The 17542-nt window shown below is 38.5% G+C and overlaps 2 protein-coding genes across 2 annotated transcripts; one reads left to right on the top strand and one right to left on the bottom strand.

Annotated features, from left to right (window-relative positions):
* Positions 1-2066: 2066 nt before the first annotated feature.
* LOC149624236 (uncharacterized protein F54H12.2-like) lies at positions 2067-3238 on the bottom strand. Its single transcript, XM_089852262.1, has 2 exons — positions 3028-3238; positions 2067-2938 (listed from the first exon to the last, which is right to left on the bottom strand). Exons 1-2 carry the CDS (start codon positions 3236-3238, stop codon positions 2067-2069), a joined length of 1083 nt encoding a protein of 360 aa, XP_089708388.1.
* A 6335-nt stretch (positions 3239-9573) lies between these two features.
* On the top strand, positions 9574-11992 carry LOC149624235 (zinc finger MYM-type protein 1-like). The gene is made up of 3 exons (XM_089852261.1): positions 9574-10668; positions 10736-11247; positions 11341-11992. The coding sequence occupies exons 1-3, from the start codon at positions 9574-9576 to the stop codon at positions 11990-11992; spliced, it is 2259 nt and encodes a 752-aa protein (XP_089708387.1).
* Positions 11993-17542: the final 5550 nt, after the last annotated feature.

Here is a 17542-nt window from a genome sequence, read left to right as displayed (position 1 = left end):
TATGTGTGAAGGAATCCTACAGAACCATAACATTCCCTTTATCCTTAATATAAAGTGAATATGTGGAAATATTTTTCGTAATTATGTATTTAGTACTTTTGTACTTTAAAGCTCTATTTCATTTTGATATTCCAAAATTTTTTTAATATTATTATTTAAAATGGATGTTTATATATTACTTAAGCTATACTACATCTGTTTATAGCATAATCCTTTCTAAAGTAAATACAAACACAACGCTACTATGTTGGTCAAATGAACTTTTATTTGTCAATAGGCCTAGTGAACCAAAAAGTAAACGCTTGGGTTTGGTTTTCGTTTCTGTAATGCAGAGACATTAACGGTTCAGAGTTAGCCGCAAGTTAAATACACTTTCAAATAATTAAGCTTAGATTATATAATCATGGTGGAAATCTGGGCCGCGTTCAGCAGAGCCCAGCGCTGTTAGCAGTGTCCTACATAACGGGATTTTGTTTTTGAATTTTGACGTCACGGTGCTTAGCGCTGAGCTAGCGCGGTCTTCAAAGAAAATAGTCGGTTCTTTAGATAACGTGACGTAAAACGCGTAGTTCTCAGCTTGGCGAAAAAACCATGGAGGAATTAATACAAATAGCTCTATGGGACTATAGGTATTTAATTGGCGTGAAACCAGTTGATCACGTGAGAATTTTAAGAGATATGTTAGTTTCTAATTTTAAATATAAATGTTGTTATCTATATCTATAAATATGTTATCATACAATTTTTGTTAAGCCTTGGTACCTTGCACGCTTTATTGCGCTAGTGTCATTTATAAAACGCCCATGACCGGTGAAAAGCTATGACGACAGAGCTCACAGGTAAACATTTCCAAAATCCGCTGTCTTTTTTGGTGAGCTCTGCTGAACGCAGCCCAGACCAGTGAAAGGTCTGTCGTAATCGGATAATAGCTTCGTGTTTTCATGCTTTTTATGGTACGCATTTACTTTCAGTGTGTGTAGCCACAAATAAGCTTTGGTGTTATGTAACGTTAACAGTCATGTTAACAAACTAAGAAAATCGTTGAGGTGAAACGAGAGAATAGTGTTTATATGGCAACCCTGTTGTGAATATGGCTTTGAACATAGAGGACATACAGTTGAGGAGTTAAAAAATTGGGCCTTTACAAACACGTAAAGGTAATATCCCTCCAAAGTTTTATCTCTTCATTTCCCGTTTTTTCCGCATCGGATGATTTTAATGTGTACAAGTATATCATTATTGGTTGTAAAATGTCGTTTGATTTACAGTATATTTGCTATGCTTTGTATACTGCTTTAATATTTCATAAATTTTAACTTAAGAAACATTTCCATGTCTGGGTAAATAAGTTTGTAAGTAGTCGTCTTTACTCGGAGAGGTAATATTTTGGTTTTCCCAACTTGTTGTACATAAACTCCTTTAACGTATTATGGTTTGTCATCCTACTCTAACAGCGACTTACGGACACCATTTCATTGACACATTCAATACAAAATGTAAAGCTTTAGAGTTGACAGATGAAGATGACATTTGAAAAAATAAACTTCATTTATTTTGAAAAACATTTTCTTAAATATAATACATTTTAAAATAGGATTCATACTCCTTTTCAGTCTTATAATATGATTATTGAAGAGCTTCGCGATCTTTAGATCATTTTGGCATTGGCTCCGGGAAAACCTACCCAAAAAAGCTTATAGTACTTTTCTTCGAACTTCTATGTATAATATACATAGCGCTGTATTGTCTGCAAAATTTACTATCTAGACTTTGTAGCTGTCTCCTCCCACATGACAATTTCTTACAATGTTCCAATAAAACTAATCTTATACTGGGTATAAAATATGGCAACAAGCCGAAGCTATCGAAATAGTAACCGACACGTAGGGCGTCTATATAGATGGAAACCCAGTGCGACCCCCTTCTATGGTGCTGGTCAAAGTTTATGATTAGAGACATTGGATATTTGGAAACCTTATGAGGTAGCCTATCCGAAGGAAAAACTCCTAAAGAACTCGGGGTTTTTGATAGAGCGTAATTAAAATCTGCTGTATTTGTTGCTGACATTAATAATCGACAATCACGTTTCTATTTTTATCAATTTGAATCAAGCTTTGAAACTCGGCGTAAACGATACAAACAACGGCTTCGGGTAAGGCGGTTGCAAAACCAAGATCTAATCGTAATTGACCTTGTTTAACAATATTGCAGAAGTTGGAATCACAAGCCGAAATATCAGGGGTTAAATCGAAGGGATAAAAGGTGTACCCACTAGCGTACTCGAAGGGGGATATATCGTTACCGTCGTCCTTATAATGAATATTACACCCTGAAAACAACGCGTGGTACTCTCTCATGAACAAGCTTTTAGTAAAATTCGGAGCTAAGGCTTTAGAAGGTATCTGGTCGTTATCCACATACAAAGCTAAAGGATTTAAATTGTAATTTTTAAAGTTAAAGGGGTTATTGGTGTAGCTGCCCTTGAACGCCTTGTTGGAAACTAGACCGATTATGACGCGAGAAGGGAGGGTGCCTAGATATATATTGTCGAAACTCTGACTCTGCGTGTACGCTGATAAAGGTCTAGTTTTAATCTCTGTTCGCGTAAAGTTATACTGAGCAGCGCCTCTAGCGAGAGCAGCTTCATGCGCCAATAATATTTTAGACGCCAGTTTAACCTTGCGTTCATATATCCCATCTTCTTTATACAATATTTTGCAACCCTTGAGGGTCGCGGTCTCTCTAAGCATCAGCACAAATTCGTCTTTGTTTCTCGAAAAGCTCATTTTAACATCCATATCATTCACCAGATATTCGGGTATATTAAACATATCGCAAAAATAGTGGCAGTAAAATTCGATATCTACAGATTTTTCAACGGCTTTCTTTCTGACAAGAAAACCACTACCGGTTAGATCGTCCATCTTACTCGCCTCGTCTTTAACCCAACCAGCGCAAGACTAATGCGTATTTTTAGCGGCTAGTCCATAGTTTAGAAGGGACTCGATGTAAGCGAGAAATGAGTACTTGTTTGCCACCGGCATTGCGAGGGTGGAGCCAAAATAGAATTCACAATTTCGCCATAAGGAGTGAGCCGCTTATTTACGATAGCTACCACAGCATCGTCCGGTAGAATCCCGCCGTCATCTTTGGTCACACTTAGCCGGGTGTAATGCATTGTTTGTGCATGAAATAATCCCGTTTCCGGGGATGTGTTATTCGACGGTAGAGGTGTCATTGAGCGCTGATAGAGGTTTATACCAGGTCCATTGTCCGTGTTCTATACTTGTCTGGGTAGGTGTTGGAGCAAAAATATCGAGTTCAGTATTCAGGGCTTGAACGGAGAGCATTTTTTCGCGAGAAAATGTCGCGTGGTTTCTTCTTTGCTCCCTTGAGAGTAACTGATAGTCTTTTCAGCTTGAGCCTCTTTATAACGCCCGACCCTTTCTGAGGGTTGACGATATTGTCCATAGTCTCGTTAAATCGACGCTTGGCAGCCGATTTTATATTCTGTCCTTCGGATACATCACCTAATATTTTTTACCCCGTCGTAGCGGCTTTAACGACTAGATATTTAGCGCTCATAACTAATAAGGGTCTAGCCCATCTAAACAAGCCCTTGAGCAAGCCCCCTACCCCATGACCTTTTTGGTGTGGTCTACCAGAAAAAACGCTTGAAACCCATGCACCCACCTGGTCTAGGTAATACGACCGGTACTCGCAACTATGACCTAAGAAGTCTGGTTTGGGCACGGTCTAAAATGTAGTTTACAGGTTGTCTGTCCGAACTCGAATGCCGTCGGTTGACCTAAACTCGTTTCTATATCTATTTCTAACGTCTCGAAATAACGTTTAGCAACTTTAAAATAGTGAGGTGAATCGAACGTTTTAGTGACTATAGAGCCATGGAGTTTATCTTCAACACCGACAATACGAAGTAATGGCGCTATCGTATCGCCTACCAGTTCATTGCTTACTATATCGGAATAGACAAATAGCTGATCCGGTATGAAATAATTTAATCTATCGGGTACGTCGCTTCTTAAATTTATTGATCGGGAGGGCAACTAAGGGGCAGAAAATCCTCGTCATAGCCGAGGAGTTTAGATAGGACCAGCAAAAAGGTTATCGACGCGTTTCGTCTTGCAAATACAACCACGTGATTGGTGAGGGGGTCGCTGATAAAAGAAAAACGAGATGCGTATTCCCACGACTCGAGGCTGCGGTACAGCTGTTTCAATAGCACGGGTAAACTGATATAATAACCGCTTGGGTATGGTGAATATATCCCCTATGGGGCGGGTTTTTCTACGGTATCAACATAATTTACTACACCACGATTCTTAAAAACAGCTCTGGAACTAGGATCGGTAGCTTGAGGATGAACCGTCGGTTCTTTAGGAGATATTTCAGTAACCGCTTACTCCATGTAACCTTCGCCTTCCTTAACATTATGAAAGGATACTGGATATATTATCTCAACTAGAGCAACCTCCCAATGTCCCCCCTCCATTTGTATACATTTTGATAGTTTGGTAGAGTAGCAGGCTGTGGTATTTTCGTAAATTTGCATACTAGCGTTGCTAGGAAGCTTTAAGTAGAAGGGAGACTGCATCTTGAGCGTAAATCCAACTTGACATAGACTCAGGGTAGCCCAACCACTTTACAAAAATCTCCTTTTGTTTGTTTCGAGTACGTCTACGAAAAACCTTCCTGATCCTGTACATTACGGCTTTATCTATCGACTGGAGCTCCCTAGCATAAAACACGCCTTTTATAGGATGTTCATCCAAATCTTCCAATCTGAATACAGGAGATAATCTATCTATCTTTTCCGTAATCTTAAAAACTTCCATGGTAAAGTTATGTTCATACCCTTTCTCGAAAACCATCTTGTTATGAGAAATTCTAACATAGTCCCCGACTTTCAAATCTATCGTATTATTACGTGCGACTATCTGTTTAAAGTATTTTCCGTAGATAGTGTCAAAAACTTGATGTGCTTTAGTTTCCGTAACCTCGGAGGGGGCAATTATTATGGTTGAGTGGAAGGAATTATTATATGCCTGAACCAAAAACGATAATACATCCAAATATCTCTTGGTATTATTATGGGTAAAGTACCTGTACATACGCCCCTTTAAAATTTGATTAAAGCGTTCTACTATACAAGCCTTTATATCGTCGTTCTCGGTAGTGAAAAATGCCACCCCTTTCTCCTTTAAATGGGCCTGAAGAAGCTTATTCTTAAACTCTATCCCTTTATCCGTCTGTAACTTTGATGCTAGTGTATCCTTAAATATTGACTCGAATGCGGATACCATCTCTACACCAGTTTTTGTTTTCATGGGTATTGCCCACGCCTTTCTACTGAAACAATCAATCACTGTTAAAATATAATTATAACCATCGTTATATTTAGCTAAGGCTCGCATATCATTTAAATCCGCCTGGTATTGCTCGTCTATATGGTGAACCATTACCTTGTTACGTTTAAACTTTCTAAAAACCTTTTTGTGTAAAGTATAAAAATCCCTACCCTTTAACCAATCTAACACTTGTTGTCTGGAGACCCCCGAGGGTTTCGCTGCCAAGTATAACTTTTCCACCCCTCCATAACTGGCTTCGTGAGATGGATTAAAATAAATTCCTTCTAGGATTTCGGAGACATTTTGTAGGGGAGCCATGGGACTCCTATCAGTCCAACCTTTTAAATCTTTTTCACCGTAGTCTTTTTCTTAGTGGGGGATTTGAAGATAGCAGATAACGGGTTATATGCAAGAGGTAGCCGAGTATTTTTTACCGATGATGTTCGATTATGCGGTTGGAACCACTGTGGAGCATGTTGAGCTAGCAAGTTCGTTACGGCGTAAAATCCTCTCGGTTTGGTGTTTGAGTGCGATGTAGGTCTGACAAATTCAAAAACAATATCCCTAATATCCGATCCTGGCACTATAGAATTTTTAACATCTACTTCTCTGTTAGCTAACCACCTAAGCTGACCAGGGATATTTTCAATATGATCAACTAACTTCTGAACACGGGCTATATACTTAAGAGGAATATCATCCATCCACGCTACGTTTAAACTCGATTCGATCTAGGGTAGTTCTCTAACAATATCTGCTTCGGTTGCTTGACTATAGTATGTAGATTAGTGTACCGTTGTAGAGTCTGCTCGTACAGACGCCATTTTGAACTATCATCCAAATCCTTTCGAACTAGAATAGAATTCATATCACCGTCTAAAGCCGTTACCACCTGCTTTTGAGGGTGGGGGAAGGGATCATCTTTGAGCGTCTCGCTAGGGACGAGTAACATTTTCTGCGCGTACTGCATAATTATGAATTATTTCAGGCTATCGCGCTGATAATCGTAGAAACGAGGGGGAAGAGGAACGAGAAAAATCCACACCCGTCTTGAACTAGAATGGCTCGTTTACGTTTCCAGGATAGTTTTTTTACTGGCAATCTTCCTTAGTTTCCCCGAATGTTTGGCTAACCGAGCTTTTTGAGACTCGTTTAATTTTACTTTTCCTTGTAATGTATTATGTACACACTCTGATATGGCGTCAATTAATGATTTCTTGGCTTTTTTCAGTAAAATTCGCCTCTGACCACGTTTCGATTTAGCTAAGACAGAGAGCAAATCTTTTTGCGAGTGAACAGCGTAAGTCATTCTTGTAGAATGCCGAATCGTTGGAGAGGCTTTCTAATTTATACCCTGGGGACGTACGCGACACCCGACTCGTGAGGAAATACTCCGGTTCTAGCTCGGTGGTTCTCCGGACATCGCTGATTCATATCAAGTAGTAGATAACCGAAGGGGCTACTCGTCGCGTCTCGATAGGCGTCGACAACGAAACGCCAGTTTTCAGGGAACATCTGTTTGGCAATTGTACTCAATTGCTGTTTATCACTAGGCGACTTCATGAGTATGATATAGTGCGCATTCAAAGAAATATCTCGAGAGTCTTTAGATTGGTGAAATAAGCTTCGAGTGATGAAAATTACGCTCAGATTTCTATGATGACTACCTTTAGTAAATAGGGAACCGATTTGTCCTATGTTTTCTGTCATTAGATCGTCGATTATCAGGAGACAAGGTTTACTATCGTTATATTCAGTTAAATTTGGTAATCCCTCCTTGAAAATAACTTTGCCTTTCAATTTATCAAAAAACGGCTGCCATTCTCCGTAATACCAATGAATCTCACTAAATTTAGGTGAGAACATTACATTCCGATACTCAATTAGTTTGAGAACCAGTTGTGTCTTACCGGATTGGGATGGACCAGCCAAGATGGCGTTAAATGTATGGTAGAATGGATACATGACCGAATCTCCCTACCGTCAGCGAATAAATGGCCGAAGTCAAACGGGTATTCGCTTATACAAACCCCTTCGGTACAGAAATTTCTAAACGTTCAATTTTATGACGGTTTAGGTTATTATAAACCATCGTTTTTAAGTAGAGAGTTTAATTTCATCTCCATAGAAGCGTTCATCTAGTTTTGAAAAACTATCGAAATCGATCATTTGTGAAATGAATTTCCCATAGGATTAACCCTATTTTGCGAAGATGTTGTCACCTAAAATCGAACGTTTTGGTTTTGAAAACTTGAATATAAACGGTCGTTTAGAAAAACTTCCAATCGAACTGTTTCGTGATAGAAAAATTCGCCGCAAACGATCGGTTTTGAGGAAATATTTGCAAAACTTCATAAACCTGTAGTACCCTTATTTTATAAAGTGTGACAATTATTTATTATCGTGTGATATCTTCTGATTTTTTTAATAGTAATTTTTTCGATTTACAAGCAATATTACAAAGCATATATTCGCAGAATTGTTCATCCAGAAATGTATTCGCGGTAAAGTCTTTTGTAATCTCGGAATAACTCATTTTACTCATAGCTAATGTAAAATTCATTTCCACACGTGTATTCCAGTCACACATTATGCATTCGTGTTTTATTTGAGAGCGATTATCCCACTCACATCCATCACAAGTTTTAGAAATTGTTTCCCTTAACTGGTCTAGCACACGTTTCTGAATTTTCTCGTGAACCCGTTTAGCCTCACCTAGAAACGTTGTAACTTCGTCGTATTTATCCAATAATGCTAGCCAAAGTGGTTTTGAAACGGTGAAACCGACTTTCGAAGGGAAGTATTTCCCGTAATTCACACCACTACCTTGCAATTAGACGAAAAATGGCATTGACCTAGAACAAATTAGGGACAAGCAAATCGAGACGGAAATGCAAAGTACTAGTAGTTCTTGTTAAGGGAAAAATTTTTCCGGACTTCCGGTTGGGGGAAGGCACTTAAAAATGGCCGCCATTTTGAAATTTTCGGTTTTTCGGGTTTAACGCCGAACTCGTTGCTCATATCAAAAAATGTGTTCCAACATTAAAGATGGAGAATATAAAACTCTATCTAATGGTATATGAATTGATGTCCTACGAATACCCATTCGAAAGATAGACCGATTTTTGTGATACGCAATTTTAAATTTTCGATGTTACCTGCAAATCTTCTTTTGAAATTTGGAAAAGAACATGCGACATATATGGGAAAAGAAATGATAGTCTTTATTTTATTTATATTTCATCAAAAATATCATTTTCATCTTCGGACAAGTCTTTATATGCATTTAAACAAGAAACCCCATTGCACTCCCCGCAGGGGCGTCGATCATGTGGGGGCAGTGGGGGCCTGGGCCCCCACAGGGAAAATTCTGAGGGGGCTGAGCCCCCTCTGGGAAACCGCGTTTAATTTGGGGCCCACTGTGAGTCGCCCGGTACTGTGCCCCCACACTCCCTCTTTTGACACCAAGGAAAACAATAGTGCTCTTTTCTTGTTGTAATACTTGAGTAACTTTAGTCATACTATTTACGATTAGGTCGGTATTTCACATCGACATAGCCATCATTATCTGCAAATATCCTAATAAACATTTTCTACTAATTATGGAATATGCGCGATTATTTTCCAAATGGAAGTGCTCAGTGTTTTCAGACTTGATATGGAATAAACCACTTCGCATCGCTTAGAAACCCCAATCAGTGCCTTCAAAAAGGAGTCTCGTAGAAACTAAATTATCCGTCCACCTCTTTCATACACGGTAATGGCTTGGTCCTACGGTTCCACGCATGTGCAATAGGTGCAACATAGAGAAAAATTCAGACCTATGTTTACAGCTCTACCTCCTACGTTTTGTGAGCCTCGGTTTCTTTTTTAACCATCTGGAATTTCCTATCACGTGACGTACTACTCGTCCGCTTTGCGCCGAGGCAACTTAGGCAAGTGCGCCTTGGAGATAGAAACTACCTGGCCGTTAAAGTGTCTCCCTTTTTGACTTTCGTTATCATTCTTGGCCACCACAGTTTCTTGGTGATTAATATTAGGCAGGCATGTAATTTTTCTACATCATTGTTCGCTTGCAACTGATGACGTTATTGGACATTAGAACTGTTGGATTTAGGAAAAAATACGAAAAACTCGAGTATAGTTTTAGTATCCGGAAATTAATACAAAAATACGAATATAAGGTTTAGAGCTAAACCTTGCAATGGATAAATATTTACAAAAATGGAAACAATCCTCGAAACAGGATTCCAAAAGTTTGAAATCTCAAACGTGTTTACCGAGTGAAGAAACAAAATCATCAAACTCAGAGGCAGAGCCGGATGCTGTCGCAGATCCTGAAGCTGCTGACGAGGATTTTAACACTCAAGCATGTGTGGCCAGTACTTCGTTGCCTTACAGTGGAGTAAAATCCACAAGCGTTTGCAGCCTCAAATTGAAGAAGATGATCAACTGTCGAAAGTTTCAATCACAGTGGAACGATAAGTTTCCGTGGCTCAATTATGAAAAAGACAAAGAAAAGGTTTTTTGTAAAATTTGTCAATCTGCTGTTGCAGAGAAAACTGTCGTGGGAAGTGTTTCATCCACGGAAAGGGCAACTATTAATGCATTTGTTAATGATGGATTCAGCAACTGGAAGAAAGCTATTGAAAGGTTTTCAAAGCACGAACAAAGTTCTTTTCACAGAGCTGCTTCGAATGCTTCTTTTTTAAAAAGAAATGCTTGTGCCTCAGGACTCTCGGCTGTATTATCCGCCGGGAAGCTCAAAGAAATGAGACAATCGCGTCAAGCCTTAAAAGTAATTTTTTCTTCCATTCTGTATTTGGCTAAGCAAGGAATTTCCATACGAGGACACACGGACCAATCTTCCAATCTTAATCAGTTACTCCTTTTACGCGCCGAAGATATCCCAGAACTCAAACGTTGGCTAGATCGGAAAACTAAGTGGATTTCGCCCGAAGTGGTCAATGAGATAATATCTTTGCTCGGGAAATCTACTGTTCGGCAAGTAATCGGTGCTGTGAAACAGTCCAAGTATTACAGCATTTCTATTGACGAAACCACTGATATTTCAGTGAAAGAGCAGGTGGCTTTCTGTTTTCGTATTGTTGATGACAACTTTGAAATTCACGAACACTTTGTAGGCTTTTACGAAACACCGTTAACATCTGCTGAAACTTTGTTTTCCATAATAAATGATGTATTGATACGTTGCGAATTAGACATCTCGAATTGTCGTGGTCAATGTTATGACGGAGCAAGTAATGTAAGCGGTCATTTGACTGGTCTTCGCTCTCGGGTACTGGAAGTAGAGAAGAGAGCAGTATACGTCCATTGTTGCGCATAATCTCAATCTTGTGGTACAGGATACGCTTGAAAAAATCACACCTGTCCGAAATTTCATTGGAATTGCCAAAGATCTAATCACTTTTGTCAAAGCTTCAGCTAAAACAATCTCAGCTTTTAAGGCTATTCAAGCGAACGAAGAAAATTCCAGCTCAGAGAACTTGCGATCATTTTGTCCAACTAGATGGTGCGTTCGGGTTTCATCGCTGAAAACGTTGTTATCGAACTATTCAGTTCTTCAAGAGTTTCTTGAAAACACCTCAAGAACGGACAATAGTGCAGCTGGTTTCAAGGCTTCGGGATTTTTAACAGCGATCAATAAATTTAATTTTTTGTTCCATTTAAAAACAGTCATTACTGTCTTTGATCGTTTGGAGATTTTGAATGCTGAAATGCAAAAAGTAAATTTAAACTATAAAGAAGCTCGGGAAAAGAATAACAACATTTTACGAATTCTTAAGAACAACCGGAAGGAAGGATTTGAAGATTTATGGAAAATGACTCTCTTGACTGCCAATAGCTTAGGAATCCTGTAAGTAGGAGTTGTTTTAAAGAGTTAGTCATCATTGACCACTAACAGGAAAAGTAAGAAGTGTATTAACCATTAAGCAATTTATTTTAACAGAATTCCGCAAAACCCTACAAGTGCAAGTGGATCGGACCGCCCAACTCATCAAAGAAAGATACCAAAGAAATATGATGACGGTAGTACACCTACGAATTTCCGAACATTGGAGGATTCCTACAGGAACGATTTTTTTGAAATCTTGGACCAAACAGTTTCTAGTTTGGAGGACCGTTTTGATCCCAAAGTCATGAACCATATGGAGGACATTGAAAAGTTCATTATAGGAGATAAAACTGTTTCTGTAGACAGAATAATGGAATTCTATGGAACGGACTTTGATAGGAATCGCTTGCTATTGCACCGAGACATGCTTTTGGTTCCGAAAAAAAGAGTTTTTCTTGTATTGCTGATGTGTATTTTTTTGCGTGAGCGCCAATCCATTAAAACCATGCTCTCAGAACTTACTAAACTTTTGAGAATTCTGTTAACTATACCGGTAAGCTCTGCCACAGCTGAAAGATCTTTTAGCACTTTGCGAAGACTGAAAACTTTCCTTCGAAACACTATTGGCCAAGAAAGACTAAATGGCTTAGCTATTCTACACATATATAAAGATTTGGCCGAAAGTATTGATATTGATTGTGTTGTCAATTCTTTTATAAGTAAATCTGATATAAGAAAAAATACATTCTATGTAGAACAGACTTGAAATTCTAAATTGTAGAATTGTGACAACCGCCACAGGCTGTAAAACGTGATATTAATAAATTTCTTCTTCTTAATTTTTGCTCCTATACTGTAAATGAACCTTTTCAACTTGGGCTTATAATATGAGTCACAAAAGCCCGACACCCTTCTCTTTCAACAGATTCTTTGGGTGTTGACTTGGGCCCCAGCCCCCTGGGAACAATAGAGATCTACGCCCCTGACTCCCCGCACATCGCAGAGCATTTCAAGTCGAATTTTCGACACGAACATGCTTTGCCACAGTTTGTGGCCTTACAACCGCAAAAAATTAGTTTTAATATGCTTGCGGGTGCTGGTGAGTTTTCAAAATAAATGGGTACTAGTTCATTGCTTTTATTTAGTTCCCATCCCCATTCTTTGGGATTTAGTGTATTACCCAACCATTCTTGCGTTTGTAGGTATACTCTTAAAATGTGTTGCTGAGCAGCTGATGTCGTCGGAGGTAGGGAAGCCAGTTCGAAGTTAGACTTCAATATTTGTTTGGCAACTACCTTGTTGTATTGCAAGTATCTTTGCTTGTTTAGTGTCTTGGTCTTCGGTGCCGCCCCATACAATTTTAGAAAAAGGTCTTCGCCAATTTGCTTCAGATCTTCCATATTTGCATTTTTATCATTGAAAGCCAAGCATCGTTCAACTAGATTAGAATTGCTTTTAAGTAGTTTTAAAATTGGCAGTTTTCCTTTCTTATAAATTGCCGAAGTAGTATCGAAACCAGAGAATGCGTGAAGAAACGGAAATATTTCGGCTAGTCCTCCAAGTTTGCAACGAAACTCATATATATCGGTGACTCTATCAGCTTTGGAATTTTTTCCTGGTCGTATCATGAAAAAATGGTTCTCTGTTGCATGGTATACCAGAAGTACCATTATGTCAGTATCATCTGCCACCACAAATACCAAGTTTTCACGAGTCTTGCATTTTAGTGATGTTGACACTACGACCATGTCTGCATCAGACTTGGCTTGAACCACGGATATGTTTGCTGAAATCATCTTACAAGATAAGTTTGCAATAAAGGATTTCTTGTTCTGAATATTGGCTAAGAAGTCCGATTGATTAACAGTGTTAATCATATCATCTTGAATTATGACTACTGGTGATTTCTTGGTTGCTCTTCTTGTTTGTTCTTGACATTTTGTACTAAGATTATTTTCTTCATAACCGTCAAAAACCACTGTGCTATTTTCTCCGTACTGGTATGTCACGTATCTAACATACTGACTGTAAATTTCGCCATAAGTTGAGGGTCTTTGCCAAACAACTTTATGCAGTAGGTGTCCACCGTCTACAACGTAGCAGATTTGTTCACCTTTAGGAAGCGATGAACTAGATTTTTCAATTTTGTCAACTTCCTTTAAGAGGTTTGATTTTATCCCTTTTCTTAAGAAGCCATCTACAAAAAGAGATGGTGGGTAAGATGCTAGTTCGAATTCAAAGCAATGTTCGAGATCATCTGGGGATTTACTGGTACAAAAATCCGGTTAAACAGTTGTAGAGGATTTATCGGTACTAAATCATTTTTAATTTTTATGGTTTTGCTGTTGGTTATGTTAAGAGTTTTCACTCGATCCAATCTACGAAACTTGACGTCCGCCATTTTTTTCCCCAAGGCATTTTGCATCAATTTGTCACCCACCTCTTTAGCCATGTCGCAATTAATTTCGTCTTCAGCAACTCGTCCGCTTGACAGAGAAACAATTTTCGGTCCGAGTTCTTTATTAAACGGAGAATGGTCTTCAAACCAGTTCTCAAACCGCTCCAGATCTTTTTGGTCACGAAGACGCCGGGAACTTATTAGATCTACGTGCTGCTCTCTTGTAGATGCTATAACACCAGTGAACCTCTCCAAAGCATTGCTTACATCGGAACAATGGGGCATTGTTGTTACCCATTTAGCAAGTGAAGAATTGCTTAACCCTCTACCTTGAGTAAGTCCACCAGATGTTTTCATGGAACGCATGAGATTTTGTTCAATAATTATATTGGTCTAAGTTCCCGACCAAAGGTTTTCTGTTCGGCGAATTGTAAACATACCTTGTTTAGAAAACTTTTCATAGTCACTTGGAGTCATGTCACGTTTCAGTTTTTCCATTTGGTTGAGGTAAATTAGAGATGACTTAGCATAATTCAGGTGACCGCTTGCCCAAAAATAAGGAACCATTTTCGAAACAGAGAAGAGATGCATGTCCCAGTTTCCACTTCTCTCAGCGTGAATAAACAGCTTGACAATTTCCACCATGTACCAAAACTGTTTCCGCAACCTTCCAGTTCTGCTTTCTTCAGCACATTTAGCTAATTCGGATTCAAATTTATAATGGATCTTTCTTAGGATTTCATTTTCTGCATTTTCGACCGTGGGATTCGCGTATATTAATTGCAATTCTTCTAGTGAGAGGTCGTCTAATCCACATTGCTTCAGTATTAATAAAATCAAAGCATGTTGCGTTAGAAAATTAGCCCTGATAGAATTTGAGTAGGCGTGACAACTAAGCATGTGTACCACAGTATTTTTGGCGTAAACCGTTTGCCATAGCTCTTCAAGGCCACTGGAACCCATTTTATAGCCAATTGAGCCCAAAAAAGACATAACTGTATGAAAGCCGCCAAGAAGAACGATAACTCCAACAATTGGGTCATTCTTTTCAACCGATTCAACTACTTCAACGGCTTTAAAAAATAATGGCTGATCAAAAGTAACCAAACAATGCTTTTGGTTTTGTTTTTGACACATTTTCTTGGCGTAGCTAAGGGCAGTGTAAATGGTGTTTACGTTTCCTGGATCCAAGTTTATAAATGGTAAGGCGAGGATCCTAGTCGTAGAGAATTTAGAAGCAGGAGCGGCGATGCTCATATATCCATTCCAAGATACAGTGCCGTCTTTGCTAAAATACTTTCCAGAAGCCCACAATGTATTGATGTGTCTGGTGCTCTTAACTATTACAGTGCATTCTAAACTAAATTCTGAGGCATTTACTCGAATCTCCCCAATTGCATTTGAAGAGGTCCTTTTAAAAGCCTTAACAGGCATGTTTCCAAACTTTCCAATTTCTGTAGCGCTAAATGGACTTTTCGGTCTTGGAATTTTTTGCTTCACTTGGGCAGATTGTTCTGGAGTAACACAAACCACTCCTCCCATGGAGTGAAAAGTGTCGTGCCCATCCAGGGTTCGGATATTGAAGTCAGCATTATCGAATATGAATTGTATGAAAGCTTCTTTTTCATAGGTGATTTTTGAGTGAATGACAGCGGCGGATTCAAATTTCAATGCTTCTTTATATGAAGCGCTAAACCCAAGTTTCGATAGAATGTCTATCAATTGTTTCGAAGCGAATCTTCTGTGAAGGTGAATGGATAAACCGACAAGAACTGGCGAGACGTAAGACCGTGCTCTTACAATTGACATTATTGAGTTTGACAAGGCTGTTGCTTTAACAATCTTTGACTTATCATTATCATTGATGCCTAATAATGTCCTCATCAGGATTTCCAAAGTTTCTGGGATGTCATTCTTACCGCCGGTAGTGATATCGTTGTAGGATGGATAAGTATCACATTTGCAAACCCTCAAACGTATATCTTCACGCACTATTTTAGCAGCTGATTCGACAATTCTTTTCCGTTCCTCTGTTTCGTTTTCGTTTATATCTTTGTACCATTCTTTATTAATTGCTTTTTCCATGGTGCCTTTGAAACACAAAACATTATTTTCGCCAATGGTTTCTGTAATAACAATGTTGTCTCCAAAGAAAGCTTTTAATCGGCTCTTAAGGTGCTTGAAAGTCCAAATTTCGTCGTCTATATAAACAGTGATGCATATATCTATATATTTATACGTTTAAATTTATTATTAAGAAAACAAGATTTAAATGCCATCGGTAATGTAGGACTTCATTTCTTGTTGTAATTCTTTTATGGAAAACTGACATCTATCCATTGAATTTAAAAGAAAAGAACAAAGCATGTGGAACGCTTCCTCTCTACATCACATTTTGGTCTTCCCGGTGCATGTTTTGAAGGTGCTTTAAAAAATTGCTTGTAACATTTAACATGGTACCTAGCTTCAGCCGCTACCAAGTCGATGCATGAAATAGATCGTCTATGAACTTCGTTTCCCCATTCATCACCTCGTTCTTTGCATTTATTTTCAATTGAAGATTTAATTTCAAGAGTAGAAATCAGACGTATGGAACTACTTCTTTCTTTCTTTCCCAATTGCAATTTCTTCGCGCAAAAGATACAATCTTCTTTAAAGTTAAAATCAGGCGTAAGAGTTCAAGTTTCTGCTGCTGTAGCAGAAGTTGATGGTTCACTCCTGTTTTTTAAATATCTCTCTATACTGTCCTTTCTAGTATAGTTAACACGATATTTCTGATGCACTAACAGTGACTCCAGTTGGCCTAAAATGTCATCAAATTTTTCGTTACCCCGAACAACACTCGCGTTAATAATCGTCTGTACTCCTTTTTTTGACAAAAATTGTTTTTTTTTTTGCTTGATAATGGTGCGGCACAAATAACATACGTTTTGTTATCCATTACGAATATTATACTAATGCTATTCGCGTAAGTAAAACTTATAGTCCCTAAACAAATTTAAGATATTTTAGCGCACAAATAGCAACGCTACATCTTGGATTCGTATTCAAGATCGAACTGAAAAAATGTTTTGGGAACCAGAGGATAAGTGCTTAAACTATAAACAAAGAAAATCCATAATAGCAGCCATATAATAAAAGGCTATGTAAGACGGTGAAGTTTGAGCGGGAAGTTTACATAGGAAGTTTCAAAATACATTAACAAGTAATAAAACTCGGAAAGAGGCAATACTCACAGTCGAAAATCCCCTTTTTGTGAGAAAACGCCACCAAGGTAATTTTTAACATTTTCCTGGCGGCGTTATCTGCCATTGGAAACACTGGAGCGTCCTGAAAAGATGGCCACCATTCAAAGTTTAAGTTGGACTTCGCAGCATTCTATCGACTAGAACTATAACTGCTAGAGGGCATTATAAAATAAAACGGGCACTGGAATTGTAGACCCTTTTATTTTTTAACATCTTCGTGTCGAAAATTCGACTTGAAATGCTCTGCGATGTGCGGGGAGTGCAATGGGGTTTCTTGTTTAAATGCTTATAAAGACTTGTCCGAAGATGAAAATGATATTTTTGATGAAATATAGATAAAATAAACAGTATCATTTCCTTTCCCATGTATGTCGCATGTTCTTTTCCAAATTTCAAAAGAAGATTTGCAGATAACATTGAAAATTCAAAATGGCGTATCACAAAACTCGGTCTTTCTTTCGAATGGGTATTCGTAGGTTATCTATCCATATACCATTAGATAGAGTTTTATATTCTCCGTCTTTAATGTTGGAACACATTTTTTGATATGAGCAACGAGTTCGGCGTTAAACCCGAAAAACCGAAAATTTCAAAATGGCGGCCATTTTTAAGTGCCTTCCCCCAACCGGAAGTCCGGAAATTTTTTCCCTTAACAAGAACCACTAGTACT

This window comes from Phalangium opilio, unplaced genomic scaffold, assembly GCF_054372755.1.
Source record: "Phalangium opilio isolate 3A_F unplaced genomic scaffold, DU_Popi_V2 ptg000106l_1, whole genome shotgun sequence".
NCBI lineage: Eukaryota > Metazoa > Arthropoda > Arachnida > Opiliones > Phalangiidae > Phalangium > Phalangium opilio.
The sequence above is the reverse complement of the archived record's forward strand: the minus strand, read 5'-3'. Positions and strand labels throughout refer to the sequence as shown.

Bases quoted from the DNA above. Each gene is read 5' to 3' on its own strand.
- LOC149624236 (XM_089852262.1), bottom strand. From the start codon at position 3,238: ATGACACCTCTACCGTCGAATAACACATCCCCGGAAACGGGATTATTT. The intron at 2,939-3,027 runs GTACTCATTTCT...GTTGGGTTAAAG, and splicing joins GCAATGCCGGTGGCAAACAA to ACGAGGCGAGTAAGATGGAC.
- LOC149624235 (XM_089852261.1), top strand. From the start codon at position 9,574: ATGGATAAATATTTACAAAAATGGAAACAATCCTCGAAACAGGATTCC. The intron at 10,669-10,735 runs GTACTGGAAGTA...CTTGTGGTACAG, and splicing joins TGACTGGTCTTCGCTCTCGG to GATACGCTTGAAAAAATCAC. The intron at 11,248-11,340 runs GTAAGTAGGAGT...TTATTTTAACAG, and splicing joins GCCAATAGCTTAGGAATCCT to AATTCCGCAAAACCCTACAA.